The 25,652-nt window shown below is 43.0% G+C and overlaps 9 protein-coding genes and 1 long non-coding RNA gene across 20 annotated transcripts; 7 read left to right on the top strand and 3 right to left on the bottom strand.

Moving 5' to 3' along the window:
* Window positions 1–44: 44 nt before the first annotated feature.
* Window positions 45–4,642, top strand: LOC138124372 (uncharacterized). Its single transcript, XR_011157105.1, has 5 exons — window positions 45–288; window positions 338–432; window positions 482–3,851; window positions 3,901–3,995; window positions 4,045–4,642. It is a non-coding gene; the product is annotated as an uncharacterized lncRNA (long non-coding RNA).
* Window positions 4,643–7,103: 2,461 nt separating this feature from the next.
* Window positions 7,104–12,890, bottom strand: LOC138124309 (sodium channel protein Nach-like). 6 transcript variants are annotated; one of them, XM_069039318.1, is made up of 10 exons: window positions 12,753–12,890; window positions 11,008–11,204; window positions 10,761–10,967; window positions 10,415–10,714; window positions 10,244–10,361; window positions 9,921–10,197; window positions 9,820–9,870; window positions 9,647–9,773; window positions 9,485–9,594; window positions 7,104–9,432 (listed from the first exon to the last, which is right to left on the bottom strand). In XM_069039318.1, exons 2-10 carry the CDS (start codon window positions 11,136–11,138, stop codon window positions 9,230–9,232), a joined length of 1,524 nt encoding a protein of 507 aa, XP_068895419.1. In that variant the 5' UTR covers window positions 11,139–11,204; window positions 12,753–12,890; the 3' UTR covers window positions 7,104–9,229. The 6 variants fall into 6 exon arrangements, 5 of the variants coding, with proteins under 5 accessions (XP_068895419.1, XP_068895417.1, XP_068895418.1 ...); XM_069039316.1 differs by having other exon boundaries at window positions 9,647–9,870; XM_069039317.1 differs by lacking the exon at window positions 12,753–12,890 and adding an exon at window positions 11,261–11,589 and having other exon boundaries at window positions 9,647–9,870.
* Window positions 8,399–9,264, top strand: LOC138124362 (uncharacterized). The gene is made up of 2 exons (XM_069039398.1): window positions 8,399–8,529; window positions 8,727–9,264. Exons 1-2 carry the CDS (start codon window positions 8,490–8,492, stop codon window positions 9,140–9,142), a joined length of 456 nt encoding a protein of 151 aa, XP_068895499.1. The 5' UTR covers window positions 8,399–8,489; the 3' UTR covers window positions 9,143–9,264.
* Mettl4 (Methyltransferase like 4) lies at window positions 11,682–13,000 on the top strand. Its single transcript, XM_069039370.1, has 3 exons — window positions 11,682–11,936; window positions 11,989–12,682; window positions 12,732–13,000. Exons 1-3 carry the CDS (start codon window positions 11,736–11,738, stop codon window positions 12,869–12,871), a joined length of 1,035 nt encoding a protein of 344 aa, XP_068895471.1. The 5' UTR covers window positions 11,682–11,735; the 3' UTR covers window positions 12,872–13,000.
* Window positions 12,861–16,511, bottom strand: LOC138124335 (UDP-glucose 4-epimerase-like). 4 transcript variants are annotated; one of them, XM_069039363.1, is made up of 6 exons: window positions 16,111–16,511; window positions 14,756–14,999; window positions 14,234–14,708; window positions 14,097–14,185; window positions 13,018–13,210; window positions 12,861–12,962 (listed from the first exon to the last, which is right to left on the bottom strand). In XM_069039363.1, exons 2-6 carry the CDS (start codon window positions 14,996–14,998, stop codon window positions 12,880–12,882), a joined length of 1,083 nt encoding a protein of 360 aa, XP_068895464.1. In that variant the 5' UTR covers window position 14,999; window positions 16,111–16,511; the 3' UTR covers window positions 12,861–12,879. The 4 variants fall into 4 exon arrangements, with proteins under 4 accessions (XP_068895464.1, XP_068895462.1, XP_068895465.1 ...); XM_069039361.1 differs by having other exon boundaries at window positions 16,224–16,511; XM_069039364.1 differs by having other exon boundaries at window positions 16,083–16,217.
* A 135-nt stretch (window positions 16,512–16,646) lies between these two features.
* Window positions 16,647–18,395, bottom strand: LOC138124325 (pentatricopeptide repeat-containing protein 2, mitochondrial-like). The gene is made up of 6 exons (XM_069039348.1): window positions 18,029–18,395; window positions 17,750–17,978; window positions 17,404–17,701; window positions 17,168–17,356; window positions 16,901–17,119; window positions 16,647–16,851 (listed from the first exon to the last, which is right to left on the bottom strand). The coding sequence occupies exons 1-6, from the start codon at window positions 18,117–18,119 to the stop codon at window positions 16,693–16,695; spliced, it is 1,185 nt and encodes a 394-aa protein (XP_068895449.1). The 5' UTR covers window positions 18,120–18,395; the 3' UTR covers window positions 16,647–16,692.
* Window positions 18,396–18,545: 150 nt separating this feature from the next.
* Window positions 18,546–19,636, top strand: LOC138124360 (cytochrome c oxidase subunit 4 isoform 1, mitochondrial-like). The gene is made up of 4 exons (XM_069039396.1): window positions 18,546–18,618; window positions 18,870–19,070; window positions 19,121–19,313; window positions 19,364–19,636. Exons 2-4 carry the CDS (start codon window positions 18,873–18,875, stop codon window positions 19,498–19,500), a joined length of 528 nt encoding a protein of 175 aa, XP_068895497.1. The 5' UTR covers window positions 18,546–18,618; window positions 18,870–18,872; the 3' UTR covers window positions 19,501–19,636.
* Window positions 19,637–19,784: 148 nt separating this feature from the next.
* Window positions 19,785–21,056, top strand: Spec2 (CDC42 small effector protein Spec2). 2 transcript variants are annotated; one of them, XM_069039407.1, is made up of 4 exons: window positions 19,785–19,927; window positions 20,130–20,212; window positions 20,264–20,399; window positions 20,456–21,056. In XM_069039407.1, exons 2-4 carry the CDS (start codon window positions 20,130–20,132, stop codon window positions 20,474–20,476), a joined length of 240 nt encoding a protein of 79 aa, XP_068895508.1. In that variant the 5' UTR covers window positions 19,785–19,927; the 3' UTR covers window positions 20,477–21,056. The 2 variants fall into 2 exon arrangements, with proteins under 2 accessions (XP_068895508.1, XP_068895507.1); XM_069039406.1 differs by having other exon boundaries at window positions 19,786–19,927; window positions 20,112–20,212.
* On the top strand, window positions 21,054–22,736 carry LOC138124324 (zinc finger protein GLI4-like). 2 transcript variants are annotated; one of them, XM_069039346.1, is made up of 3 exons: window positions 21,054–21,180; window positions 21,225–21,321; window positions 21,375–22,736. In XM_069039346.1, exons 2-3 carry the CDS (start codon window positions 21,253–21,255, stop codon window positions 22,383–22,385), a joined length of 1,080 nt encoding a protein of 359 aa, XP_068895447.1. In that variant the 5' UTR covers window positions 21,054–21,180; window positions 21,225–21,252; the 3' UTR covers window positions 22,386–22,736. The 2 variants fall into 2 exon arrangements, with proteins under 2 accessions (XP_068895447.1, XP_068895446.1); XM_069039345.1 differs by having other exon boundaries at window positions 21,145–21,321.
* A 159-nt stretch (window positions 22,737–22,895) lies between these two features.
* LOC138124305 (zinc finger Y-chromosomal protein-like) lies at window positions 22,896–25,364 on the top strand. Its single transcript, XM_069039311.1, has 2 exons — window positions 22,896–23,536; window positions 23,584–25,364. The coding sequence occupies exons 1-2, from the start codon at window positions 23,408–23,410 to the stop codon at window positions 25,114–25,116; spliced, it is 1,662 nt and encodes a 553-aa protein (XP_068895412.1). The 5' UTR covers window positions 22,896–23,407; the 3' UTR covers window positions 25,117–25,364.
* The last annotated feature ends 288 nt before the right edge of the window (window positions 25,365–25,652 follow it).

Below are 25,652 nucleotides of genomic sequence, written 5' to 3'. Positions count from 1 at the left end.
TAGAGCCGGGGGTAGCCAAAAAAAAAAAAACCGATCGCGAGCGGAAATTAAAGGGACTCGGTCGGCGACCGCCGAGCGGGCGGCAGGTGCCGCAAGTCGCGAGCTGCGAATCACGTGCGTGGCGTTCGGGATCCGCAATCATCCCTGTGGGTGGATTGCCGAACGCCATGGCGCTTATCGTCCGGCGCTGCCAGCCTTCGGGGCCGTCGAGGAGCCCGAAGATTTACCGTTTTACCGTTTACCGTTTTGCCGTGGTCGAGAAACCCCTCGTCATCTAGCGAGATAGAGGTAATTATCCTTCATTAGCGAATTCACTTCACTAATTTTCGTCCGTTAGGGGTGGTTCGAGCCAGATTACCGTTACCGTACCGCGAAGGAGAACCGGAAAGTCCTCCTTCGAATTATCGAGAAGCAACCCCTTTCAGCGGAAAGGTAATTACCGAATCGATTGAGTTTTGCAACACTAACGACAATTCGTTAGGGGTTGTTCTTTAGGGTCAGCCGGACCAGGAACGTTGTTCTTTAGGGTCAGCCGGACCAGGAACGTTGTTCTTTAGGGTCAGCCGGACCAGTCATCGTTATTTGGGGCGATAGTTCGGACCAGGAACGTTGTTCTTTAGGGTCATTCGTCGCCGCGTCGCTTTTAGGGTGATTGTTCACCAGGACTATCGTTATATGGGGTGATCGTCGCCACATCGTTCGTCAGAGTGGTCGTCGCCAGACCGCAAACCGTCCATTAAGGTCATCGGACCACGTACCGTTTCACCAAGGACTAAAGAAAATCGTCAAGGTCACACCACGTTACCGGCGTAAGATAAGTCGCACAATTTAATTGCGGATTTGCGAAAAATCAAAGAACGCCTCAAATATCCCGCTTCTCAATATTTAGAACCGTTTCAATTTGTAAAAATCTCGCATTTCAATAATTTCAAATTTTTAGAAAGACTTCACAAAGCTCAAGTTTTCAAATTTCACATTTCAATTATTAGTAGCAGTTCTTCTACTTCCAGTAAATTTGCAATTTTTTCAATTATAGAATCGATGTTAAATTAACGTTGTAAATTTATGAAAGCAGAAGACTGCGCTTCATTCTTGTTTCACGCATGCAACAGATTTTCCTTTCGTTTTTCTTTCATCGGAGTTGTATTAATTTTAAGTTTATTCACAAATAAGTTACAAGGTCACCTGTAAAGGAAAGCTTTCTTGATAAGACCAGAATAAGGTATTGAATAAGATCATTAATGTGAACTGGTTCGAAATTTCAATTAACAAAATTACGTAGAGTAACGTTGCCAATCCCACGGACCAGTGCACACTTAAGTGAGCATTTCGAATTTCCTGGACTGTTGGACAAAAATTGAATAAACCAATTATTTAATTCGCAAGGAATTAAGTTCTTTCGTATTGACTCCGAAGCATCCGAGAAACTGAGCACTTGTCCCGGCAGCTGGACAAGCTTAACAACCAGCTCAAGACAATAGCTGCCTGGCGCCCATTTTTTTATAATCCGAACCCACGCCCTATGCCCCGAAAACCCCCTGAGAGCCCGGAGCTGTCACTGGCCAACTTTTGGTCATACAAATTTTGACGCCCACAACGTGGGGCCCGATTTCCCGACTTTTTGGAGCAACCACAAATTTTCGTTTATCGCTCATCTTCATTTTCGCGAAATTTGTAAACCAATTTGGGCCTCGAGGGCTCGCTTGCATTTGACAGCCACAAATTTTGACGCTTGGATTTTCGAGGGCCTGTCAAGTCAATCGAGCCGCCACAAATTTTGACGCGATTTGTTAGGGGTGTGATTTGTCAACTTTGTAGCAGTCACAAATTTTGACGATTTTGCTTCCTCGTTTGAATTCCGCAAATTTGGTCAGTTTGGCTCATTCAGCTTTGTTTATCGTGTTTGTGACTCAACTACAGATTTGGCAAGATCACAGATTTTTCATTGTTCAACAATCGGAGCTTTGGGTTTGGGTTTCAGAGAAATTTCAGTTTTCAATTTTTTTACCGTGTAAGAGAAGCAGGAATTTTGCAGAGAAAATTAGCGGATTGTATTCAGTCTTATCTCGTGTCTTCACAGATAAGAAATTTTTTGAGAACGTTATCGCGCTGCGAAACACTTTTTCGGGTGACATGTTTGTTTGAGTTCCATCCTTGTCGCACAATCGGAGAAACGGTGGACATTTCGCCAATGTCAAGGTCAGACACTCGAAGACCTCCAAGTGTCTCTATGAGCGATTTTTTTTGCGGATGACGTTCCGTGGAATCGTGGAAAACGCTTCGTCGCATTTTCACTTTCCGTTTCCGAGCGCTGCAGCGAAAATTGCGTTGCATTTTTTTCGTCGAATTTTTTGAAATGATCGAGACCAAAAATTTTACCGTGGAGTTTGTTCAGGAAAAGTTTATTTGAAAAACCCCATTTATGACATATCCCGAATTCGACTTACATCATACCGCAGTACTCAAGTACTAATTGACATTGAGATTCAGTTTTCAATCGTTTGATACGCGCAGATATCAACTAGCCATTTTGTGGCGGAATCAAAACTTTTCCATTGAACAAATTTTGACGTTTTTGAGAAGACTTCATCTTCGTTTTGTGTAAAAAGAAAAAGGCAACCGCGTTACCTTTTCTTTTTTCTTTTTGAGGAGGGGGGTAGTGTAGCAGGTCAAAGTGCCACTATTCGTTTTGGCCGGGGTAGGAGGCCAAGAGGTCCTACTTATGCTCGCGGGACAATAAGATCGCTGTTCGAAGATCAGGAACAAGCAACACAACGCACGGCATATGACGTCGCGACGCGCCCACCCTGCCGTAACCTTTTTTGGGGACGCTCATTTCGAAATAATTCAGTTTGTTTGTGCCGTCAGTCAATTCATTTTGAGTTTATTGGTTCAGGGTTCATTTTTGTTTATCGGATCACTTTCAGTTTTATTTCGGTTTCGCTTTCAGTTTCACTTTCGGTATTCGTTTGTTTCTTTCGCGGTTTCTTTAGAGTTTTCATTGTAGAGTCTTTGTGCCAGCCAGTTTTGGGGCGGCTGGAATCACACATGTTAGCCCCTAAATTTTAGGCTGAGGTGGCCTCACGCCTCTAGGCTGTCTAGCTGCGGCCTATCTATTCATCGTTCGCTTTTTTCTTCTTTCTCCTTTCCTTTTCCTTCAATCCTTCCTCTTCTTCTTCTCAGCTCGGGTAACCGTACGGCAAAGTTAATTCCGATCCCCTTTTGTTCCCGTGACTTGCCGGAAAGTTATCTTCTTCTCTTCTTTTCCCTAACCTTCTTCCTTCATCCTTGTGGTGTCCAACCTTTTGAGATCCTGCGGGAAATTGCCGTCAACATCTATCGTGTGTTACGCGTGGACTCACCGACACATTACCGCTTCGACATCCGGATTTTTCGATCGGTGAAGTCCAACGTAAACAAACCGGCGCCATGTTCGACCATCTGTCATTTAGCGTGCAAGTGTAGGATCGCCGGAAGTTGTCATCAAGATGCGCGGTCAGTACAATAACCGGGACGCCTTATCGCCCAACGGAATAAGGTCCAGATCTTTCGGGTTGATCTCCTAGAGCCGGGGGTAGCCAAAAAAAAAAAAACCGATCGCGAGCGGAAATTAAAGGGACTCGGTCGGCGACCGCCGAGCGGGCGGCAGGTGCCGCAAGTCGCGAGCTGCGAATCACGTGCGTGGCGTTCGGGATCCGCAATCATCCCTGTGGGTGGATTGCCGAACGCCATGGCGCTTATCGTCCGGCGCTGCCAGCCTTCGGGGCCGTCGAGGAGCCCGAAGATTTACCGTTTTACCGTTTACCGTTTTGCCGTGGTCGAGAAACCCCTCGTCATCTAGCGAGATAGAGGTAATTATCCTTCATTAGCGAATTCACTTCACTAATTTTCGTCCGTTAGGGGTGGTTCGAGCCAGATTACCGTTACCGTACCGCGAAGGAGAACCGGAAAGTCCTCCTTCGAATTATCGAGAAGCAACCCCTTTCAGCGGAAAGGTAATTACCGAATCGATTGAGTTTTGCAACACTAACGACAATTCGTTAGGGGTTGTTCTTTAGGGTCAGCCGGACCAGGAACGTTGTTCTTTAGGGTCAGCCGGACCAGGAACGTTGTTCTTTAGGGTCAGCCGGACCAGTCATCGTTATTTGGGGCGATAGTTCGGACCAGGAACGTTGTTCTTTAGGGTCATTCGTCGCCGCGTCGCTTTTAGGGTGATTGTTCACCAGGACTATCGTTATATGGGGTGATCGTCGCCACATCGTTCGTCAGAGTGGTCGTCGCCAGACCGCAAACCGTCCATTAAGGTCATCGGACCACGTACCGTTTCACCAAGGACTAAAGAAAATCGTCAAGGTCACACCACGTTACCGGCGTAAGATAAGTCGCACAATTTAATTGCGGATTTGCGAAAAATCAAAGAACGCCTCAAATATCCCGCTTCTCAATATTTAGAACCGTTTCAATTTGTAAAAATCTCGCATTTCAATAATTTCAAATTTTTAGAAAGACTTCACAAAGCTCAAGTTTTCAAATTTCACATTTCAATTATTAGTAGCAGTTCTTCTACTTCCAGTAAATTTGCAATTTTTTCAATTATAGAATCGATGTTAAATTAACGTTGTAAATTTATGAAAGCAGAAGACTGCGCTTCATTCTTGTTTCACGCATGCAACAGATTTTCCTTTCGTTTTTCTTTCATCGGAGTTGTATTAATTTTAAGTTTATTCACAAATAAGTTACAAGGTCACCTGTAAAGGAAAGCTTTCTTGATAAGACCAGAATAAGGTATTGAATAAGATCATTAATGTGAACTGGTTCGAAATTTCAATTAACAAAATTACGTAGAGTAACGTTGCCAATCCCACGGACCAGTGCACACTTAAGTGAGCATTTCGAATTTCCTGGACTGTTGGACAAAAATTGAATAAACCAATTATTTAATTCGCAAGGAATTAAGTTCTTTCGTATTGACTCCGAAGCATCCGAGAAACTGAGCACTTGTCCCGGCAGCTGGACAAGCTTAACAACCAGCTCAAGACAATAGCTGCCTGGCGCCCATTTTTTTATAATCCGAACCCACGCCCTATGCCCCGAAAACCCCCTGAGAGCCCGGAGCTGTCACTGGCCAACTTTTGGTCACAACCATCATACTCACATAAAAAGAAAAATAATGTAATAAAATACGCACCCCTTTTAGCACAGTGACAATATCACATGAGCGTATCGTACGTTGACAACGAAAATATCACAAGTGACCTCGACATCTTTGGACTATTTGCATTTTTATTTTCTGCTGAATTTAATTCGAAAAGTGCACATTCTGCACCAAACTGTTTCAGTATTGTTATTATTTGAAAATTTGCCTTTTTAACGAGATCCTTCCCATAATCCAGATCAAAATGGTGGATGCGCCAGGCTAGTAATGGAATCGGGTTAAATATTTTATAAATAACAACGGTCGACACCAAACCTCTGCTTCACTTCTGTATTTTTGTACATGTTTTTATTTAATTTTATTTATAAGCACATCCCCACTTGGTCCAGTGACAATACCACACGAACGTTAATGACGTAGGAAATGACACGAGCGACCTTGACGTCTTCCTTGCCTTCTTATTGTTTTTTCGTGCGTTTATTTTGATTCGGCCGCGTCCTGCGGATCGGTCTTTCGGGGGCGGCGGCGGATTAATGAATCAGCCGCGTCGTTGCGGTTCCAAAATGTGTATCTTCCCGGTCGAGTCCCCGTTCGCAGAGCTAATTTATAATCAAGTCCCACTTAAAACCGCATCCTCACTCGACGACAGCTGTTCCGCCACACTCGAGGGAATTTAGCAGGATCCCTGTCGAACCGCTCCTTTTTCGGTTTGTCGATTTTTTCCGGTTTAATGTGGGCCCTTTCGCACGGCAAGTGCGATGAGTGATGGTGCGGGTGGCTCAACTACCGCTCCGCCATCTCCTGCGTCAGCTAGATGTCACAAGTTGCAAGATTTATCGCCCGCGTACCGAACAGAAATTCCACAGTTATTAAATTAAACGCGATTTGCAATGTAAATAATGAAGACGGGGCGGCGTGCGGTTTTTTCCCGTCGACTTGGAGGGCTGCACTCGATCCCGGGAAAGAATGAAACCCTTTCAAACGACGGAGCGAAGAATGCAAAAAGCGAAACAAACAGAATCAAACGCGAGCCGCCCCCGCTTGCACATTTCGCTCTTTTAAGTTGCTTACGGTTAAATTTGACGGTCGGATGGGGATTTCGGCGGCGTCGATTTGGCAGCTCTGGGGCAGATTTGCTTCGGGGGAAAGTGCGAACGAAGGGGTGCACGTACACATTGTTGCATTTTACTTTTGACGTGATCGATAACGGTGCCACGTCAGAAGGTGTTCCTCGGAGCGTTCGGGATGTTACCTTCGTGTCAATCATAACGGGAAAATTCCAGGTGTTTCGGGAAGACCTAACGATCCCCGTGGAGTTCCGGAACTGGAACAAACCATATTAAATGCGTTTCCCGACGGGACTCGCCAGGAAACTTAATGCCAATACCCACACCGCCGGAACTTTTTTCCCTAAACTAATTATTCGCTGATGTATGCGAGTGTTTATTAAGCGGCTTGATAGGTGCAAATTTATACAGAGCGATGCAAGGAAAATTACGTAGAAAAGAATAAAAAACGCGAACGGTTTGGTAATAAACTAATTCGACGGATGGGAATTGTTTTATTCCCGCCAGCAGTTCAGGTAATTGTGAAAGTTTTTTTCTTTAAAAGGAAATAGGAATTGTTTTCATAATAGACAGCAAATTAACCTTGAACGTATTTTCGTGTGCAGTAATTCAAAACAAATTGAAGAAATTCGGACAAGATAATTGACTGTTTATGTCTGATTAGAGATTAAATAAGAAATTCCCTCAATTAGCTGACGACCTTTGTTCTTTAGATGTAATTTTGTCTGGTTCTAGACTCACGTTACATTTAACGCAATTTGAAATTGCTTATTTAACAGTTTGTAGTGCGACAGACGAATATTTTCATGTTCGAAAGGCGACAAGGTCACTTATGTCAAAAAAAAGTTCAGCAGATATGGTCACTTATGTCAAAAAAAAAGTTCGGCAGATATTATCACTTTATTAGATTAATATACAGGGTACATTGTTTCTTTTGGGATTTTCCGCGAAACTACTCCGACTAATCGGATCTCTTTTAGGCTGGAAAAAATCACTTGAAATAGAAATCCAACTGTGCTAAATTCATCGTCCTGGCTGTCGTACTAATTCGGGAAAAAACACCTTTGCATTCTTCAGCGTGTTTAAATTATAGTATGAGAAGAACTGAATTCAGAAATACCAAAAACTCCGCTCACGAGCGTCATTTCATCAGCTAAAAGTGCGAGACTAAATTCATCAGGATAACAAAAAAAATATCCAATATCATTCCCATCTCTCCAATAATAAGCCAGATCGTGTGGAAACTGGAAACTTCAATTCAAAATTCAGAAACTTCCAACTGTTTACAAATCATGAGAACAAATTTTTCGCAAACATTGAGCAAAAATAATGGTTTTTTTTGTTCGACACTGTCAGAATTTGAGAATTTTCTCCTATGTGAACGGATTTTGATAAATGTGACAACTTGTCAAAACGAAACGTCAAGTTAATTTTAAAGATTTTAAGCGATTTGGAGCCTGTAAGGGGGTCGTCGAACAAAAAAACGTTGTATTCAACTCGTTCTTGTGTAAATTGGGCTTTTTTTGGTATGAGTGGGCCAGATTAAAACGCGAGTGAAACTCATTAAATAAATAACTGTCGTAGTTTCCAAAATCTCATTCTGTCACTGCTACCAAGACTGAACACGATACAAGATCCGATGAACAAAAATTATTTTGTTAGAAATTCTGCCTACCGGAGTCGATTCTACGGGTGCCCATTCTGCAATAAACTATTCCAATATTCCAAAATGGTGGATGCGCCGGGACAGCAGTGGAATCGGATAATATTTTATTAGTATTTGGTTGGTACTAAGCCTCGGCTTTGCTTGTTTCGTACTTGTAGCGACACTTTAATCCATAAAATTAATCGATCAAACTGTTTACTACATAATTAACTTCCGCAAGCAAAAAAAAACAAATTTTAAACGATAGTCGCCTCCAGAACCAAACTCTTGCGACACTCGACTCATCCCGACATAAGAATTTATTATTTCCCTTCATTACGAATTCCGTTTTGTTAATAATTCGTCCGTTCGGAGAGATTCGCCTCCCAATCCGCTCCGATAAACTGGTCGCGCACAACAACGCAAAACGGAAATCGTCGATGACTTTGAGAATATTTGTGCAGTGACGTCACATCGAACTTTGTTTTATCATGACCGACAACTTAAGCCTCACCGGATTTTTTTATCATTCCTCCGATGATTAAGACAGGCGATTATTGGCAATTCGTTATCAGATCGGAGCGCTATCGATAATTCCAAATCTTTGTCCGTATTCGCAACGATGTGGTCGACACCGTGTTTCCGCGTGACTCTGCTCATCCGTAAGTACATCGCCATTTTCACGTTTTAATGAAAACCAAACGCGCCATATTTGTACTCGTCTGGCGGTAATTCTTTGACGAAGCGCCCCATCAGCACCGTCTGATCAAACGACATTATCTCACGATCTCCGATCCGTGTTTGGATTTCATCCCGGGCAAAGTCCGGGTTGCACTAAAGAAGAAAAAAACTGTTGCAGTTTGTGCCGGTGCAGCGCTAGGCTACGAGATCACCTCGCAGACGACGCCGGACGAGTTCCCGGTGCAAGTGCCGAACTATTTCAACGAGAGGAGCTTCTTCCGGGTGTACAACGGGACGAAAATCGAGATCGAATGTCCCTGGGGGTACGTTTTTGACCGCAAGGAGATGTTTTGCGTGAAGGATAATTCACCGACGCATCACCGCCTCGACGGGTGTCGCGTGAACCTGGGAGACGGAGTCTGGCCCAACCCCGACAGCTGTTACACGTACTTCTTGTGCGGCAACGAGTGTTGCACGTTGAAACCTTGCCCGTCGCAACTCCTCTTCAGTGCGTCAGCCTTGACGTGCGATTTTCCAAAGCAAGCGAACTGTTGTGAGTACAGAGAGAAAAATCCAGACAGGCTTGTCCAGTAGATTATTTGTTAAAGATGGTGCCGGCAACACACACGTGATATTATTATTATTATTATTATTATTTGCAGTAGAGTCGTCTTTGATTGTTCAATTCAGAAATATACTTCCTTCGTACGACCAGAGTTTTTGGTTTTGCTTTGGGTCCTCTCTTTTCGGTTTGATCCCGGCCTTGTCGATTCTTCCGACCAATTTCAGATTCACGATCAGTCTGAAAGTGAAGTAGTATGCGATTTCGACGAGAGTGATGAAGCTGCAGCCTAAGAACAAACTGTAAACGCCCCCGAATGACGCTGAAATTTGATCGGTTTGAGTGGTGTCAAGTCGAGACGAGAGCGCCCTCACACAACAGGTAAATAGTCGACGTTATGATGTCCTTGTACAGGATTGTCTGTCTCTGACCGCCGAAGTAGACGTAGAGGGCGATACTGTCGTCGGTCACGTTCTGGTCCTCCCTACAATAAATGACTGTTGACGTAAAAAATTGTTTGAAAGTGTAGTTCGTACAAGAACGAGGAGGTGGGGGCGGCTTCTTTGTTGGCCAAGGTGGCCGTGGAGGACATCACGCTGTAAAACATGTCCTCGCACTGGGACGGGCAGTTGCAGGCTTTGGTGATGTTGACCAGGGTCGTGCCTGGAACAAGACGTTTCGAATTTGGCGCGGATTTCGATCGACCCACCTATCGATTCGTCCAAGCAGGGTATATTCGTGATGTTGCAAACCCTCCGCGCTGCAAGAAAACACTTTAGTACGTGACCACTTGGCGAAATCCTAACTGACTCGAGAAAGGATAATAAAAAGGGACGCAGCCGCATCTCGCGTACAGATACGTCTCCTCGCATTCGGTCAGACAGTTCGTGTCCGAATAAAGTTGGAAATATTTCAGCCTAACCTCTTCGGAATAGACGCACTGTCTCTGTTCGATCGAGAGTCTCTTGATGTCGCTACTGCAAACGATTCGACTCGCCGAAACTTGCAAGTAGGACTGTCTCCCGGCCGAGACGATTTTATAAATCGATCCCGAGCCAGGATAATCCCAAGGACTGTGCACCAAGACCTGCAGATTCAATTATAACGGTTGTTACGGTCGATCGGGAATTTACTTTTAATCCTGACGAATGGAGAGACGAATATTGGACGGTCTGGATGTCGGGGTCCAGGTGCAGCTTCAGGCCGCTGTTGAAGCCGTTGAAAGGGGTGTACAGGGGGCGGCGGCTCCCGCTGCAACCAGAAAACGTGGGTCGCGAAAAACTGACCGCCTCCGCCGCACTCACTCGATGTACTCCCTGATGTAGTTGAAAGAGCAACACGGTCCTTCCGTGGTCAGAGTTTCCTCGAAGATCTCTCGGCAAGGGACAGTCTTAAACTGCCACATGCACTTGAGGATCATGTCTTCGCAGGGTTGCATGATCTTTTTCATGACCGCGCCGATTTCGTTGTAGTTGTTCTCGAGCAGGACGTCGTGCAAGATCATCAGTTCGGTCATGTTGTAGTTCCTCGTGGGTACGCTGGTGAGGGCGAGGAGTTGAGGAAACGCCCTTCGCACGATCTCCACTTCGTCCTCTTGCACGGTCCTAAAGTGACTCAATGTTGGGGTGGCGACCCTTCAAACATACTCACAGCTCCTCGACGAACTCGTCCACTTGATCCTTCATGATTCGATTTATGTTGCACAAGGTGACGGCGGGGAAGGGCACGGCCGTGTTGGGGGCGTACGCCGTCAAAATCGACGTCCTCGTGGGGTTGCTGGTGTATCGATTCCAAAACAGGACGGTCATGTAGCCGGCTCCGGACAGCCCCGCCAGCACCACGATTATCCAGAAAACCCTTCGATCATTGTCGAGCAGCTCTCGTCATACCTACTCACTTTTCGTAGATGGTGACCTCCCTCTTGACGGTGTACTTGAGGCCGTGTATGCTGGTGTTCTCCGCGAACTCCTTGAACGTCTCTTGCACAATAGACGCGAAGTCTTTTCGGTTGCGCCGTCCATCAATCATCGTCGACTTATTATTCCGCGGAGGTCTCCGACGTTCTTTTCCGATAGATTTCCACAATTTCCCCTCCTGGAAATTAGGAACGGAAGCGGGTTCATATAAAATTTATGTGCGTGTGTGTTTACGTTTCGTATTTAATTGGAAAACTGAATTATTGTAAACACGTCGCCGGTTTTTATCGACGCTCGTAAATATGTGGGACGCGTATTTTACACCAGTTTTCGGAAAAGGATTGCGATTTATACGACGCATTCAATTCAGCTGTTGATTAAAACAATCCCATCATACTCCAATCTCCTTCAATTGATTACTAATGTTTCGCTCATGCCAGATGGCATTCATATTTTGCCCCCAACAAACAAGCTTCTACCGTTCGTTTCCTCTTATGCAAACGAGCCAAAGAAAACGCCAAAGTGAACAAAACATTTCTCCACAACTGAATCAACTTGTCGATTGTCATAATTATTCAATAATCGCCTTCGACGAATTGATTTAATTTTTTTTCTGTCAAATGTTGCTGTTAACCTGGTGTATTTTGTTCCGGACACTTGCGGTTGGCACTCCTGACCGACGTGTTGTAAATGACAGTTGACAGCTGTCATGAGTGTTATTAAAAATTCAAATTACGGTTGGTTTATTTCGCACGAAACATTAATAAACGAAATATATTCGAGTGTTGACTCTTCTGCGACAAGTTTTCAACTGAAACCTGACCTTTTTGAGATAGTTCAGCCGTACAAACCGGCGAAAAGTAAGCATAACCTCAAAAGAAAGACCAATGAAGAGGACTTCGGAGCGGAGGTATCTAGTTAATTAGACGGAAATGCGTGGTGCTTATTTACGAATTTTTAAGGTGCGTTGCGTGGAGAAATTGTACGAGTTGTTTCGCAACGAGAACGAAGAAATATTCGCTGAATCCCAATTAGAGGTTAGGAACGATGCGGCTGTCACCGCCGCGGCCACGATTTACGACGAATCGGGAAAAAATCTAATCGGTGACGTAGTGGGTGCCAATCCCGATGGCCCAATTGTCAAGAGGATAAAAAATTCGGATTTTCTTTTTCCCCAAAACTGCAAGTTCTATGGGAAAGATGTGGCAGACATGTCGACACACCTCGACGAAAAGTACGATTTGATTGTTCTCGACCCGCCGTGGTGGAACAAGTACATACGGAGAAAGCGCAAACACACGGAACACGGCTACGACATGATGTACAACGAAGAATTGAGAAACCTACCTTTGGAAAATTACTTGAGCAAAGAGGGGTTAGTCGCGGTTTGGTGCACGAATTCCGGCCAACATGTGCGCACTTTGTGCGACGAAATTTTCCCGAAATGGGGTCTCGAATACGTGGGGAAGTGGTACTGGGTGAAGGTCACAAAATCGGGAGTCCCGGTGTGCCCTTTCTCAGAACCACCGCGAAAACAACCATTCGAGCAAATCATTTTTGGCCGCGTGCAGTCCAGGAGTTTAGCTGACCCCGCTTGCGACAAATTAGTAGTTAGTGTACCTAGTGCCTTGCATTCGCACAAGCCCCCGTTAATACGTAAGCCTCGCGTGAATATTATCGCATTTGATTAGAGTGTGAATTGTAGGTCTGTTGGAGCGTTTTTTACCTAATAGTCCGACTTGTTTGGAGATTTTCGCTCGGTATTTGCTACCGAATTGGACCAGTTACGGGAAAGAGGTGCTCAGGTTTCAACATGAAAGTCTCTACGAGAAACTGAATAGGTAATAATTTATTTAGCGGTGACCGTTGGTCATTTTGGTCGATTTGGTGCGGTAGCCGTCGGGGTTCATCGTTTGCCATCGCCAAAAGTCGACACCTGCAATAAAACAATCGCAAATAAATCGCACACGTGGACGTTGTTTTTTTCTTACACATCTCTTCGAGGGAGTGTTTCGACTTCCACTCCAACTCCCGTTCGGCCAACTCCGCGTTGGCGTACATCACCGAAATGTCGCCCTCCCGCCTCTCGACTATTTTGTAAGGGATCGCCGTCCCCGTCACCCTTTCGAACGTCTTGACGAGTTGCAGCACCGAAACTCCTTGTCCCGTTCCCAAATTGTACACCTGTCAACAAAAACGATAATATTTTGGAAGCAAAAGGGCCGTTTCTAATACTTCTTCCCAAACCAAAGTCATTTTACTCCCGAGGGATTGAAAACGATTGGAAATTGAAAATTCCCAAGGACTAAAGTGAAAATAAACAAGGTATTGCCATGGCAACGTGCAATTATCACTAGTAATACCCCGAGTGCATGTCAAATTGTCGATAATTTGACATGCACGAGAGGATATTTTGGCAGACTATTTCCTGAGAAAAATTTACATGATAAGTAAGTACAAATAAACGTAATTCTGTGTTTTAAAAATTGGTTATTCTTTAAATTTTTATGTTCGAAAATTTGGCACTAGTGCAAATTATCAATAATTGCACTAGTGCAGTATTATCGTTGTAATTCGATCGCTATTGGCTAAAATTCAAATATTCGAGCTTTTTGATTGGCTTAAATTTTTCGAAGGAAATAGTCTAATCAAAGTAAACGTCGAATGAAATTTTTTATTAAAAATAAAACCTCATATTTTTCTTGATCCGAGGCCTCCTCCTCAGAGGCCTTATCTATCTACAGGAAAACGTTCGAATTCGCTCGTTTTCCGAGTACTATTAAATTTTAAATGACAAATCGTTTGTTGGATCTTGTTGACTGCGTTGCCATGGTGAATTTTCACGGCATTCTTCATGAAACTTGCATCGCAGCTTAAATTATTTCCAGCTGTCAAAATCACAACCTATCACATCGTTACTTTGCTTTCTTTTAGTTTTAAATTATTCGGGAATTCGGAAAATAGCGTGTATACCACGGAACTATAGTGTCGGAATTAAAAGCTTGCACTTTAGTTCTTTAGTCTTTTTGTACATAATGTAGAATTTTATGAGGGCGCCCCCGACACTTGCCTTGTAGTTTTGATGCGACTTCTGCAGCATATTGAGCGCCGCCACGTGTCCGCTCGCCAAATCCATCACGTGGATGTAGTCCCGAATTCCTACAAAATCGTTTTAAAACGTTTCAAGTCGACGAAAGTGGAACTCACCGGTCCCGTCGGGGGTGCTGTAGTCTCCGCCGAAGATGGTCAAAATGGGCAAGTGCCCAATCGCGACCTGCGATATCAGCGGCATTATATTAGCGAAAGGTTTGATGGGATCCTCGCCTATCAATCCCGAGGGATGCGCTCCCAAAGGATTGAAGTATCGCAGCGCAATAATGTTCCACTTTTTATTGGCGTGTGTGATGTCTTCGAGCATCTCCTCGATGAAATATTTGGTCTTTCCGTAAACGTTCGTGATGTTGTGGCCCACGCTGTGCGTCTCTGTGATCGGGAGGAAATTGGGCTCGCCGTAGACCGTGCAAGAGCTGGAGAAGACCAATTGGAAGCACCCGAACTGTTCCATTATCTCGAGGAGGTTCAACATTCCGATCAGGTTGTTCTTGTAGTAAAGCAGAGGGTACTCCATGGACTCGCCGACGGATTTGATCGCGGCGAAGTGGATCACGCAGTCGATTTTGTGCTGCAACGTCTACATTTCGAAGAGGACTCGACCGTAGGGATTCTCACCTTGGCGAAGATGTTCTCGAGGGCAGTCTTGTCCAGCAGGTCGCACTCGTAGAACGTGACGGTCTTGCCGGTGATGGCCTCGACGCGTTTCAGCGCGACGGACTCACCGTCAGGGCCGTTGACGCTGTTGACGAAGTTGTCGACGACGACGACTTCGTAACCGGCGCTCAAAAGCTCGACGATGCAGTGGCTGCCGATGTAGCCGGCGCCTCCCGTCACGAACACGGTCGACAAGTGTGACATCCTGGAATGATTTTTTGATCAGTACTGATCGGCGATCGGAAAATCGGACGGAGCCTTGGATGTGATCATCTTGAGCGTGCACATCCTTGATGGTGATTCATGTCGATTTGAAGTGAAATTGTTTGCGTTGCTGATTTGTGCGGCAAAACAAACAAGTCAAGAATTTTGCGGCTTTGGTTTCACCGCAAATGAATTAAAAAATCCAGTTGTATCAAAATAAAGTTAAGGTCAATGTCGGGGAATTAATGAGATTGCGTCACGAGCTGAAAAACGTTTTTAAGGCTGCAACTGAAAAAAAATTATATAATGACAAAGTGGAAGTGTCGGAAATGTTCGCTTTAATTTTAAACCTTTGGTGGAGTTTATGAAGAAATTTCTCTGTAAATTCTCTAAAATTAAATTAACATGTAGCGTTTGAGAGTTGAACACGTCAAAGTTTTATGACAAAAGTTTTTGAACTTGTTCCAAAGTTCCAACTATCAGGAGCTTTATAAAATCGCTAATTAGGATTTTAGTGCTCCACTTTATTCAAAACAGACCTTGCTGAACGTGGGTGTGGAACAAATTGATACAAAAGTGTCGCGTTCAAGCACAACTCTCAAATCAAAGCCAGACACAAACGTACCTAATCTGTTGTAGTGACAGTGTAGAATAATTAACATTCTAGAAATGTTTTATCAATAAATATTTGCACAAAATAGTATCGAATAGACTTTGCATAGAATCCGCGTGACTCATTGAACTCCGGTTTTATCTTTCCAACGGGAATTTATGCTCCTACTCGGTCGCCAAATGCTAATCGTTGGCTTCTGATGACATATGGGCGCCATTACTATTCCAAACAGGAACCAAAAATCATTTTTTGTTCGCGATGTGTTCGAAAAAACTGCTCGGAATGTCACGAGCGTTATCCGGTGCGAAGGACCACAAAAAATCGTCTAAAAAACACAACTGGACGCACTGCGAAAGAAAATCACGCGCGGCGCCTTGACCGGATTAATAAATAATCAGTCGCAGGCATTGTTTGTGATTCGACGAAACGCGGCGTGCCGTCGCAGGAATTTACAAATTCGAAACTACGTACCGTAACCGCCAACCAAAAGAAATCTTACACAAGACGATGAGTCGGCGTCCTTGCGTCACCTTTTCCTCGTGCGAAACCACCGAGAACCTCCCTTTCCGCCGAATTTTCCGGTTTAAGCGAGCAACAATCGTGTGTACTTACGTGTTCGGTTAAAAAGCGATAAGTAAACTGCAGGTGGTGTACAGTTAGCCGCGTTGGTCGTTCACCTTCCACAAAAAGCAACAGTTATGAACATCTTCTTTGGTCTTGCGACTGAAAACTGACAGATTCATCATAGAGGCGGCAAAAAAAAAGAATGACAAGAAGTGTGTTGTCCGCAGACGACCGTAATGAGGGGATACGAAGCGTGAAACCTTGAACTTAAGAACTTTCAAGGTCAACCGCATGAATGGGCGCTCGCCGAAGTCCACGTAGCGGGGCAGACGAGTCGATGGTATTTACGAATTAAATATTGTTCGGTGATAGTGTATTTAAATAGAAATGTCGCCGGAAAAGTGGGGTTTGCTATAAATAGCCGGCGTCGGAGTCGCCACGCTCGGACTGCGTCCATCTTTCTCTAACACATTATTTGGTATATTTTTTATTAGTCACTTAACTACAGAAAATTACATTAAGACAGGTCTTTCAAGCCCGGCCTGCTCGGACCTCTATTGTAGACGTTACCGAATCTTCTATTCGTGTTAGAATCGTAACGACTGAATCTATTTTGCTGTCTGTTGTTCATTATCGGCGGTCGCTGGATCTCGGAACACAAGTGTTCGTCCAAAGTCTGAAAAATAAACGTGTAACGCAAACGTAACAAAAGGGGATGCATTTACTGTATCTGAGATGTGTCCCTCTTTGACGAGCAAATTTTCCAACTTGCTAAATTCTAGCGTCATTTCTGGATTGTCCGTATTTGAAACGACCGACTTGACCGCTTCGACGACGTCTTTGCTGAACGTATGCGAAATTTGTCCCGGTTCATCTTCGGAAATGACGGACTTTAGCAAGACAATAGCCTCCTCGAGGCGACCGAGTTGAGCGAAAGCTTGTGCCTGAAGTGACAAAATTAAATCGAGAAAGGTTCAGATTTCAAATTGTACTTTTATGTTTCTGATGGTCACGTAGTTGGGCTTTCGCACGTCCGACAGCATCTCCAAAGCAACTTCGGGTTTACCGCGGTTCAGACACAAACCGGCGCAGAATGTTGTCGCCCGTCGCATAGGAAAATGACCAGCGTCTCTCAACTCCTTCCACAGATCCAGTGCATATTTTAAACTTTCATCAGTATTCTAAAATTATCATTATTATTTATGCCTTTATGCAACATCATAATTACTATTTTATAGCACGCCGCCATTGTCAGCACGATGACGTTTCTGGGGTACTTCGCGCTCTCCAACTGCCTCTTTTTAATTAATTGACACATGCTCAATATGTCCTCATATTTTCCGTTCTCGTACAAAAGATCTAGAAAAATTTGATAGGTGATCAGCTGATCGAAGAACCCGGTGAGCTGGGGCGATTTGAAACATTCGATGGCTAGATCTGGTTTGTTGTGAAGATGAAACATTCGCATGAGCACCGGCCCAAAAACGAAATTCCCAAATCTCAATTGCTTATTTTGCGCGTTGAACCTACAAACTGTACTTGTAGTTGAAAAATTACACATGAAAAAAACGCACTTTTTCGCCATTTTGATCACCAAATCCAAGTCGCCGTCATTTTTTGCCAAGTAGATCATATTTTTGAGATCCTCTGTGAAGATCATTCCCTGTGCTTCTTCTTCTGAGTATGTGTTCATCTTTTCGCGAAACCTCTCCTCGATATTCTCCATTTGCCGCATGATGTGTTGCTTCTGTTCGATGAAGTTTTCTATGCCTAACGTAGTTTTCGCGTACAAATTTCTCGTTACTAGAAAATGTCGGTGTAAAAGTGAGGTTATGCGGTAGTTATGTACTCACATTGTGACAAAATAGGAGTTTGAAAATTGAAAACGTCTCGCCTGATCGGTAAATAGATGCTCCTGAATGTTAATCGAAGTGTGTTGGCCATTTTTTAATGCTTTTTACAATAACTATTTGTATTAATTCAAAAAATAATTTGCCGGACACCTAACCTCAAAAAACTGATCACTCGTGACGTGATCGTCTGTTGGAAGAATTAACTTTTAAGGAAATTTTCTGTATATTAGAAGTATTTATGAATTCGTAACACGTGATTTTAAAGCGTTTAAACAAATTTTTCTAATAAAAAATTAATTTGGTAGGAGCAACTGACATTCGACTCGATCAAACACATTTTGACATTTTAACTTGACCGTTTTAGTTTTATGCTTGGAAAATATTTATTACAGGAAATTAATGGCAATAGACGTAAAGAATAGTTTTGTGCCCATCGTCGTGACGTCGTGAGCTTTTCCTTTTTACATTGCGATTTTAATCGAGTTTTTTTAATTTTAAATCTTGGTGTTTTATCTTTCTTGAGATTGGCAACGGTTGCATAATTCATGCGGCGGAAGTAACATAGTCGGCCATTTTGTGTAATTCCTGAGGTAAGTTTTGTTTTGCAAATTTGTAATAACATTGCTTTAATTAACATCTCGACAATCAAATTTGTTACTTCTTGCTCCCTCGCGGTAATAACTTATTCACGATTCAACTCTATTTTCAACATCATCGAATCACGATGGCACCTGTCATTCATGATTAGGTAATCAATGTCAGTTCAGCAAAAACCCTTCGTAACGCATCAGTTTTCCCTGTATTTCGAATAATCATCTAAAATAGTCGAGTAATTGTGCAGATCATGGCTGGGAGACTCCTGTTTATGAGGGTCCTAGCGCCCAAAGTGTCCATCGGCAAAGCGGCGATGAGCGACATGCGACCGATCATCGGGAACAGGGAAATCGTCGGTTTCGGCTATAACGGCCAACCCACATACATGGACCGTGTAGATTTCCCCCTGCCAGCCATCCGATGGAAGGAAACCACCCCAGATATCCAAGTAACTGTTAAACTACCCTAACCAGACTTCGAGTACAATAAACATTTCAGGCTTTGCGCGAGAAAGAGAAGGGCGATTGGCGTAAATTGAGCCTCGAGGAGAAGAAAGCTCTCTACAGAGCGTCGTTCTGTCAAACTTTTGCTGAAATGAAGGCACCCACTGGTGAATGGAAGTCAGTGGTGGGTGGCGCCTTCGTGTTGATCGCCGTCGCTTTTTGGGTGTTCTACGGCATGAAAACTTTCGGTAACGTCTCGGAATGATGCGGAGGACGGTTTAACGACTTGTTTTTGCAGTGTACGCACCTTTGCCTAACAGTTTTAAGGAAGAGAATAGGCAGGCGCAGTTGAGGCGTATCATCGATTTACAAGTCAATCCTGTTCAGGGCATTTCGTCGAAATGGGATTACGAAAAGGATGAGTGGAAGAAATAAATATATTTAAATTAATTAATTGAATGAGTTTTTTGTCGTGACGGCCCGAAAAACTCATTCAATTCTATCATAGTAAATTTAGTCCCGCCCCCAAAACTATTACATACATGTACGATGTAATAAACTTGTTCTTGTATGTTCTTTCTTGTTGTGATAACATCCTACTATTTCGTACAGTATTTATGTAAGAGTTGATCAATAAATGATTCTTGGTAAATTCCCTTTCTATTGATCTCAGCACCTTCGTACGTTGGCATCACTGCGACTTTTGTTGTGTTGGCGACGCCTTATTCTTAATTTTGACGTCTACGACCTTGATGTCAGTCTGCACAGAGGTTGTGTGTGCTTAGCGCTGTGTTCTTTGTAATTTTAGTTCATAGTTCCTTCTATATTTAGATAAATAACATTTCTTCAACTTTGGACGAGGGTGAGTAATGATTTGGCGACGTTGCCGATTTTCTGTCGCCAAGACCGCTGCACAATCACATTCCTCCTGTTTACATTTTGTCAAGAGATTGTTATCTCGGACCACCGCCGATTAATAAAATCAACAAATCGACTGACGCTCGCAGATTTAAACTAATCTCCTACTTCCTCGTTGTCTCCCTCAGAACTGGTACGATTTTCAGATGGCCGCTGTGGGCGACTTGTGGGTCTCTTGGTTCAGTTGTTGCGTCCAGCAACCACAAAAACGACGAATTCGAATCGACAGGTAAATAAATAGTCGACGTTTACGCGTTCGCGTTAAAACAAACATTCCCAGGTCAATGATTGGGTCGCCGACCAATTTCCAACACACGGGCCACATTGGCAGCAGGGACGTCGAAATGCCCGGCGATCAACTTGTAGCGTTACAAAATCAGATGAAGAGTAAAGGTGGATATGAGACAACATACAAGGTAATTAATTTATTCCACAAATTGTCAGTCAGCTGTTCAAAATTTTTGTCTTGCAGGAATTAAACTGGTGCCAATGATATTAATTTTTATTGTGACAAGTGTGCAAGTGTGACTGTATTTATTAACGCAAAGTATTAGTTCACACAGATAAGTGTATATATGTGTTGTTTGTACATAGAAAGTGGTAGCAGTCAGGTGGGCAACGATTGTATTAAAATTCGCATTTATCTGTATTATACCTGCCTCCTTAGATTTGTAAGTGCACTCGGAAATTTCCATGTATCATGTTATTTGTTATCATTTATAAGTGGTGCTCTTGTTATCTGTTTTGTATTCATTTTGTAGCTAGGTTTTAAGCCGTGCCAAAAATCATTTTAAGTTAAGTATTTTAAACTCCTATTTTCAAACCAAAATTGATTGTGATTTTTTTTATATGTGTAAATTATTGTTAACTCTTAACATACACACAGACACACACACATAGCAATACAATGCCTTCGATTCTAACCTTACGGAAATCGGTAGTTTCCGAAAACTCGCCTTAAGGAAACAAATATTTTTGCACATACCTGTTGAAGCACGAGTATTATTCTTGATAACTACTGTTATTGTACTTATTAGTGTAAATTTGTATTCGTAAATAAATTATGAATAGTTCCTACGAAATTTGTAGAAGGCGCGGCGATTTTCGAAACGTCGGCAATGCAGTGAGCTGACGTACCGACAGTTCGTAAATGACGTAAAAATGGCATACAACAACAAAAACATCCAGTCGAGCGATGTATTAAATTATTATTTGACGATGAACATTAATAATATTTGTAGAATATGCCTAGAGAGGAACCCGAAGTTGATGCCGATATTTGACCCGATCAAGCCCCCGCACTTTTCCATTCTCATAATGGCATGCGCTTCCGTACAGGTAACCAAGATTCAACCCCCAGATCCCTCATGTCGCTAAACCACCGATTTTAGGTGCTAGAAGGCGACGGTCTTCCCCCTTACATATGTCAAAAGTGCATCTCGAAACTGAACATAGCATTCCAATTCAAAACGCAGTGCGAATCGTCTGACGCGAAACTGCGTCAATGTTTCGAAAATTACAATCACCTACCCTCGACCCCCGACCTCACCGGCTTCATTGAAGTAAAAAAAGACAACAATTCGACGGTTGCTTTTACCGAAAATTCGAACACCAATCATTTGGAACAAGTGCCCGTCCCCGACAGCAACAACCTGCAAGAAACCAACAACTTGCCCCCTGAGAGCAATCAAATGGAACAGCCGCAGCTGCAGCCGCTGCAGAACGTCCACATCGAGCCCACGACGAGTTTGCACGACCTCGACAAAAACACGTTGACCGAGTTGAAAATCGAATTCGGGGATTTGAAACCGTCAGAACTCGACTTGAAGGTGGAAGACTTGACGTTGATCGGTATCAATCAGAGCGGCACGAAAGCGTCGAAAAAACCGATGAAGCAGCACCAGTGCGACACGTGCGGCAAAGTTTTCCGCACCAAGCCGGGTCTGATACACCACATAAGAATCCACACTGGGGAGCGGCCCTACGTGTGCCACCTGTGCGACAAGAGGTTCATCAACGGGGGCCACCTGCACACCCACATGCGGACCCACACGGGGGAGAAGAACCACATTTGTGCCGCCTGCACGAAAGCCTTCGCGACAGCTCAACAACTGACGAAACACACGATCGCCATTCACACGTCAGAGAGGCCCTACGGGTGCACGTATTGCCCCAAACGGTTCGCCAGTTCCAGCAATCTCAACACGCACACCAAGATCCACACGGGCGAGAAGAACTACCGGTGCGACCAGTGCGGCAAGGCGTTTTCCACCAAGGGCCAGTTGTACCAGCACATGCTGGTGCACACTGGAGAGAAGGCCTTCTTGTGCGAGTACTGCAACAAGAGGTTCTCCCAAAAGGCCCACCTGATCCGCCATTTGAAAACCCACAAAAATCAATGATCTGTTACAGAATCGGTCGGTTGGGGTGATCGTGACGCTTCCCGGGCTGGTAAAATTTTAACTCGACTGATTTTTATAAAATCTTTTCTAAGCGCGTTTATATTAAACAATAATTACAATCATGACCGTGGTGATAGCAAAGTATTATCAATAATCAAATATTATGTAAAGTGTTGCGTGATATTTTAATCGACAGAGCTACCCTTACGCCATAGTGTAATTATATCACCAGAATCGAATGATTTATGTCGCTTATTATACATTACAAAGATATTTTACGGTAAACTAGGCATGTAGTAATCATAGCGTAAGTATGTAAGATAATAAAAAATAACATTCGTATTAAACGTACAGTATTTTTTCTTGGATTTTATTCGGCGAGGGTTTGCGCAATTGAAAAAAACTTTCAGAAAAAGGAAAATAGCTATTATATTCGGGACAAACAAAACGGGTGTCGTCTTTGAGCAGTTTATCCTAAAAAAGGTTCATTTAATATTTTTAATTGTTCTTGTCGAACAAGAACCCTCGGTGTTTTAAAACGAATACCTAGAAAGAGGATTTTGAGAATTTATACAATATGCCAAGAAGCGAAAGCTACAAAATTTGCGGTGTTGAGTGATTTGTTGAGCCTTTGTACGTCAAACAATACTGTTGACAAAGTGTCAAACAAATACTCTCGTCGGTGCAGCGGTTAGAAAAATGTTTTACATTGAAGGGGGTGGAAGAGTTTAATTCTAATGAACGTATTTAAAGTTAAAGCAATGCAAGATGTTGGTCCAAAATTAATAAGAGCTGTATATTGGAAAAAATTGTTTGTGATTTCAAAATTTTGTAATTTGACAGTTGCAACGAGTAACGGTGGCAAAAATGTTAAGCGTCACTGGTTTCTTCACTGAATACTCTCAGTTTATTGTGTCTACAGGTGGCAAAGCTTAATTTTTTGTGTCAACACTGTATATTTACATTCACCGAACATAACCTCAAATCAGTCTCTTCCACTCGAATTCGATAAAAACAACAAAATGAGTTCCAATGCGATTTGTCGAATTTGCATTGAAAAAATCAAAAGCCTGCGCGGAATGTACGACATTTTTGCCGGAGAAGATGAAGAACCCATTTTCAAGTTAATTATGAGTTGTGCTTCGGTTCAGGTAAATCTTGTAAAAATTTAAAACCCCGACTGAGGACGCCCTTGCAGATATCAAAAGACGACGGTCTGCCTAGCCAAATCTGTCAACTATGCCTCGCAAATTTAAAATTGGTGTTGCGATTCAAATCGCAGTGTGAAAGCTCCGATTTGTATCTGCGTAAATTGCAACAAAACCCTGAAGACAATGATGCTGATAAAAAGCGTCTAGAAATTCAACCGAAACGTACCAGCATGGGATATCAATGCCCCGTTTGTCCATATGGTACAACATCGAATTACTTTATGACTGATCACATGAAACGCCATGACTCGGGGCTGGAATTTTTCAACTGTGAAGACAACCAATTGGAGAAGTATGAATGCAAGAAGTGCAGTTTTGTCACCGATTTTGTTGTGGCCTTGAACGAACACAACAAAGACACTCACGACATTCCGTTAAACAAACCAAACAATCGAACTCAACAGAGAAAATACAAACAGAGAAGTTATATTTGTGGAAAGTGTAAATTTGAGACACGTTCGCTCCTGCAATGGATAAGGCACACGCAAATCCGATGTCGAGGAGAGAAAACGGAAGATGTGTGTTGGTTTGAATGTAGCATGTGCTCATACAGAACCAGAACTGCAGTAAACCTAAAAAGTCACAAACTCCGACGGCACAAAACGCAAAAACTAAAATCTTCCAATCCTCGACATGAATGCAACAAATGTGCGTACAAAACGGAACACAAGAGCAATTTGCAGAGTCACATGATAAGACATCATCTAGCTCTGGAGGAAATCCAGTGGCACAAATGCGAGAAATGTGACTACCAGGGAAAAACAAGAGCCTGCTTGTGCAAGCACTACCGCACCCATCACGACTGCAACAAATGGATTAAATGCGCCGAATGCGAGTTCACGGCTAAGACGAAGGATCACTTAAGACAGCATGTTTTGTCAAAACATACTCCAGATCACGAAGTGGAGTGGTTTAAGTGTGATCATTGCGAATATAAGGTGAAACGCAATTTTTTTTTGATGAAGCACTTGACCAAACGCCATCCGAAGAAGAGTAAAGAAAGCAAACTGTTGAAGTACGATTACAAAAAGTGTAATTTTATCACCGATTCTGTAGTGGCTTTGAACGAACACAACACAGACACTCCGTTCGACAAACAGAAACCACCAACAACTTCCACTCCTCAATATAAATGTGACAAATGTGCGTACAAAACTGATCACAAGAGATATTTGCAAAGTCACAACATGAGAAATCACCTGGATTTGGATTTGGAGAAAATCCAGTGGCACAAATGCGACAAATGCGAGTACCAAGGGAAAACTAAAGACTCCTTGAACAAACACATCCGCACACATGACAGCAACAAATGGATTAAATGCAACGAATGCGAGTTCACGGCCAAGACGAAGACATGCTTAAAGCGTCATGTGTTAGCGAAACACACTCCAATTAGTGAAGTGCAGTGGTTCGAGTGTGACTATTGCGTGTATAGGGCCAAATGGAAATCTTCTTTGGTACATCACTTGACTAAACGACATTCGGGAGAAACGAAAATGGATGCCGTAAAAAGTAAATAAGTAAACGGATCATATTGCGTTGGTGATTCTATTTACATTGGAAGAAGCGTCAGTGGAAGTATAAATTGGGTTTGGATTCAAATCTCGCACCGCGATAAGAAATTGTAGATAAATTACAAAAAACAATTGTCAAACTTTAATGGAGTTATACAAGAGACCAGAACAAGAAAACAGGGTGATAAAACCGATACAACTAGTCACTGTTGCTTCAAAAAATGTATTACTTTTAAATAAAAAGAGGAACACGACATTAAGATCGGTTTTATTTATCATTACGTATATTCTATCAAGTGAAAAAAAAAGATGTACGAATAGTAGGTATATTGTGCAACTAGTTATGAAAGTCACTACTTTCATAACGTGCTGTGCACGCTATTTTTTTGCATATCGTTGGGACTTGGGAAATATGGTCTAAAAGGATTTATGAAAAATTTAAAAAAAAGCAGGTATGATTTGACAATCACCTCCAAGGAAAGGGAATGAAATAATGCATAAAGTACTACTTTCATTACGATATCCAAAAAAACATTTTTTAT

Source organism: Tenebrio molitor, chromosome 2 (genome assembly GCF_963966145.1).
Source record: "Tenebrio molitor chromosome 2, icTenMoli1.1, whole genome shotgun sequence".
In the NCBI taxonomy this organism is placed as follows: domain Eukaryota; kingdom Metazoa; phylum Arthropoda; class Insecta; order Coleoptera; family Tenebrionidae; genus Tenebrio; species Tenebrio molitor.
The sequence above is the reverse complement of the archived record's forward strand: the minus strand, read 5'-3'. Positions and strand labels throughout refer to the sequence as shown.

Bases quoted from the DNA above. Each gene is read 5' to 3' on its own strand.
- LOC138124362 (XM_069039398.1), top strand. From the start codon at position 8,490: ATGTGGTCGACACCGTGTTTCCGCGTGACTCTGCTCATCC. The intron at 8,530-8,726 runs GTAAGTACATCG...AAACTGTTGCAG, and splicing joins CCGCGTGACTCTGCTCATCC to TTTGTGCCGGTGCAGCGCTA.
- LOC138124360 (XM_069039396.1), top strand. From the start codon at position 18,873: ATGGCTGGGAGACTCCTGTTTATGAGGGTCCTAGCGCCCAAAGTGTCC. The intron at 19,071-19,120 runs GTAACTGTTAAA...TAAACATTTCAG, and splicing joins AAACCACCCCAGATATCCAA to GCTTTGCGCGAGAAAGAGAA. The intron at 19,314-19,363 runs GTAACGTCTCGG...TTGTTTTTGCAG, and splicing joins CTACGGCATGAAAACTTTCG to TGTACGCACCTTTGCCTAAC.
- Mettl4 (XM_069039370.1), top strand. From the start codon at position 11,736: ATGAGTGTTATTAAAAATTCAAATTACGGTTGGTTTATTTCGCACGAA. The intron at 11,937-11,988 runs GTATCTAGTTAA...CGAATTTTTAAG, and splicing joins AAGAGGACTTCGGAGCGGAG to GTGCGTTGCGTGGAGAAATT. The intron at 12,683-12,731 runs GTAAGCCTCGCG...TGTGAATTGTAG, and splicing joins GCACAAGCCCCCGTTAATAC to GTCTGTTGGAGCGTTTTTTA.
- LOC138124324 (XM_069039345.1), top strand. From the start codon at position 21,145: ATGGCATACAACAACAAAAACATCCAGTCGAGCGATGTATTAAATTAT. The intron at 21,322-21,374 runs GTAACCAAGATT...CACCGATTTTAG, and splicing joins TGGCATGCGCTTCCGTACAG to GTGCTAGAAGGCGACGGTCT.
- LOC138124309 (XM_069039316.1), bottom strand. From the start codon at position 11,138: ATGATTGATGGACGGCGCAACCGAAAAGACTTCGCGTCTATTGTGCAA. The intron at 10,968-11,007 runs GTGAGTAGGTAT...CAATGATCGAAG, and splicing joins GAGGTCACCATCTACGAAAA to GGTTTTCTGGATAATCGTGG. The intron at 10,198-10,243 runs GTAAATTCCCGA...TTGAATCTGCAG, and splicing joins TCCATTCGTCAGGATTAAAA to GTCTTGGTGCACAGTCCTTG.
- LOC138124335 (XM_069039363.1), bottom strand. From the start codon at position 14,998: ATGTCACACTTGTCGACCGTGTTCGTGACGGGAGGCGCCGGCTACATC. The intron at 14,186-14,233 runs GTGAGTTCCACT...ACGATTTTGTAG, and splicing joins CAGCACCCCCGACGGGACCG to GAATTCGGGACTACATCCAC. The intron at 12,963-13,017 runs GTAAGAAAAAAA...GTTTTATTGCAG, and splicing joins ACACTCCCTCGAAGAGATGT to GTGTCGACTTTTGGCGATGG.
- LOC138124305 (XM_069039311.1), top strand. From the start codon at position 23,408: ATGAGTTCCAATGCGATTTGTCGAATTTGCATTGAAAAAATCAAAAGC. The intron at 23,537-23,583 runs GTAAATCTTGTA...ACGCCCTTGCAG, and splicing joins TGAGTTGTGCTTCGGTTCAG to ATATCAAAAGACGACGGTCT.
- Spec2 (XM_069039407.1), top strand. From the start codon at position 20,130: ATGGCCGCTGTGGGCGACTTGTGGGTCTCTTGGTTCAGTTGTTGCGTC. The intron at 20,213-20,263 runs GTAAATAAATAG...AAACATTCCCAG, and splicing joins CGACGAATTCGAATCGACAG to GTCAATGATTGGGTCGCCGA. The intron at 20,400-20,455 runs GTAATTAATTTA...TTTGTCTTGCAG, and splicing joins GATATGAGACAACATACAAG to GAATTAAACTGGTGCCAATG.
- LOC138124325 (XM_069039348.1), bottom strand. From the start codon at position 18,119: ATGGCCAACACACTTCGATTAACATTCAGGAGCATCTATTTACCGATC. The intron at 17,979-18,028 runs GTGAGTACATAA...GACATTTTCTAG, and splicing joins AACTCCTATTTTGTCACAAT to TAACGAGAAATTTGTACGCG. The intron at 17,357-17,403 runs GTAATTATGATG...TGATAATTTTAG, and splicing joins TGGCGGCGTGCTATAAAATA to AATACTGATGAAAGTTTAAA.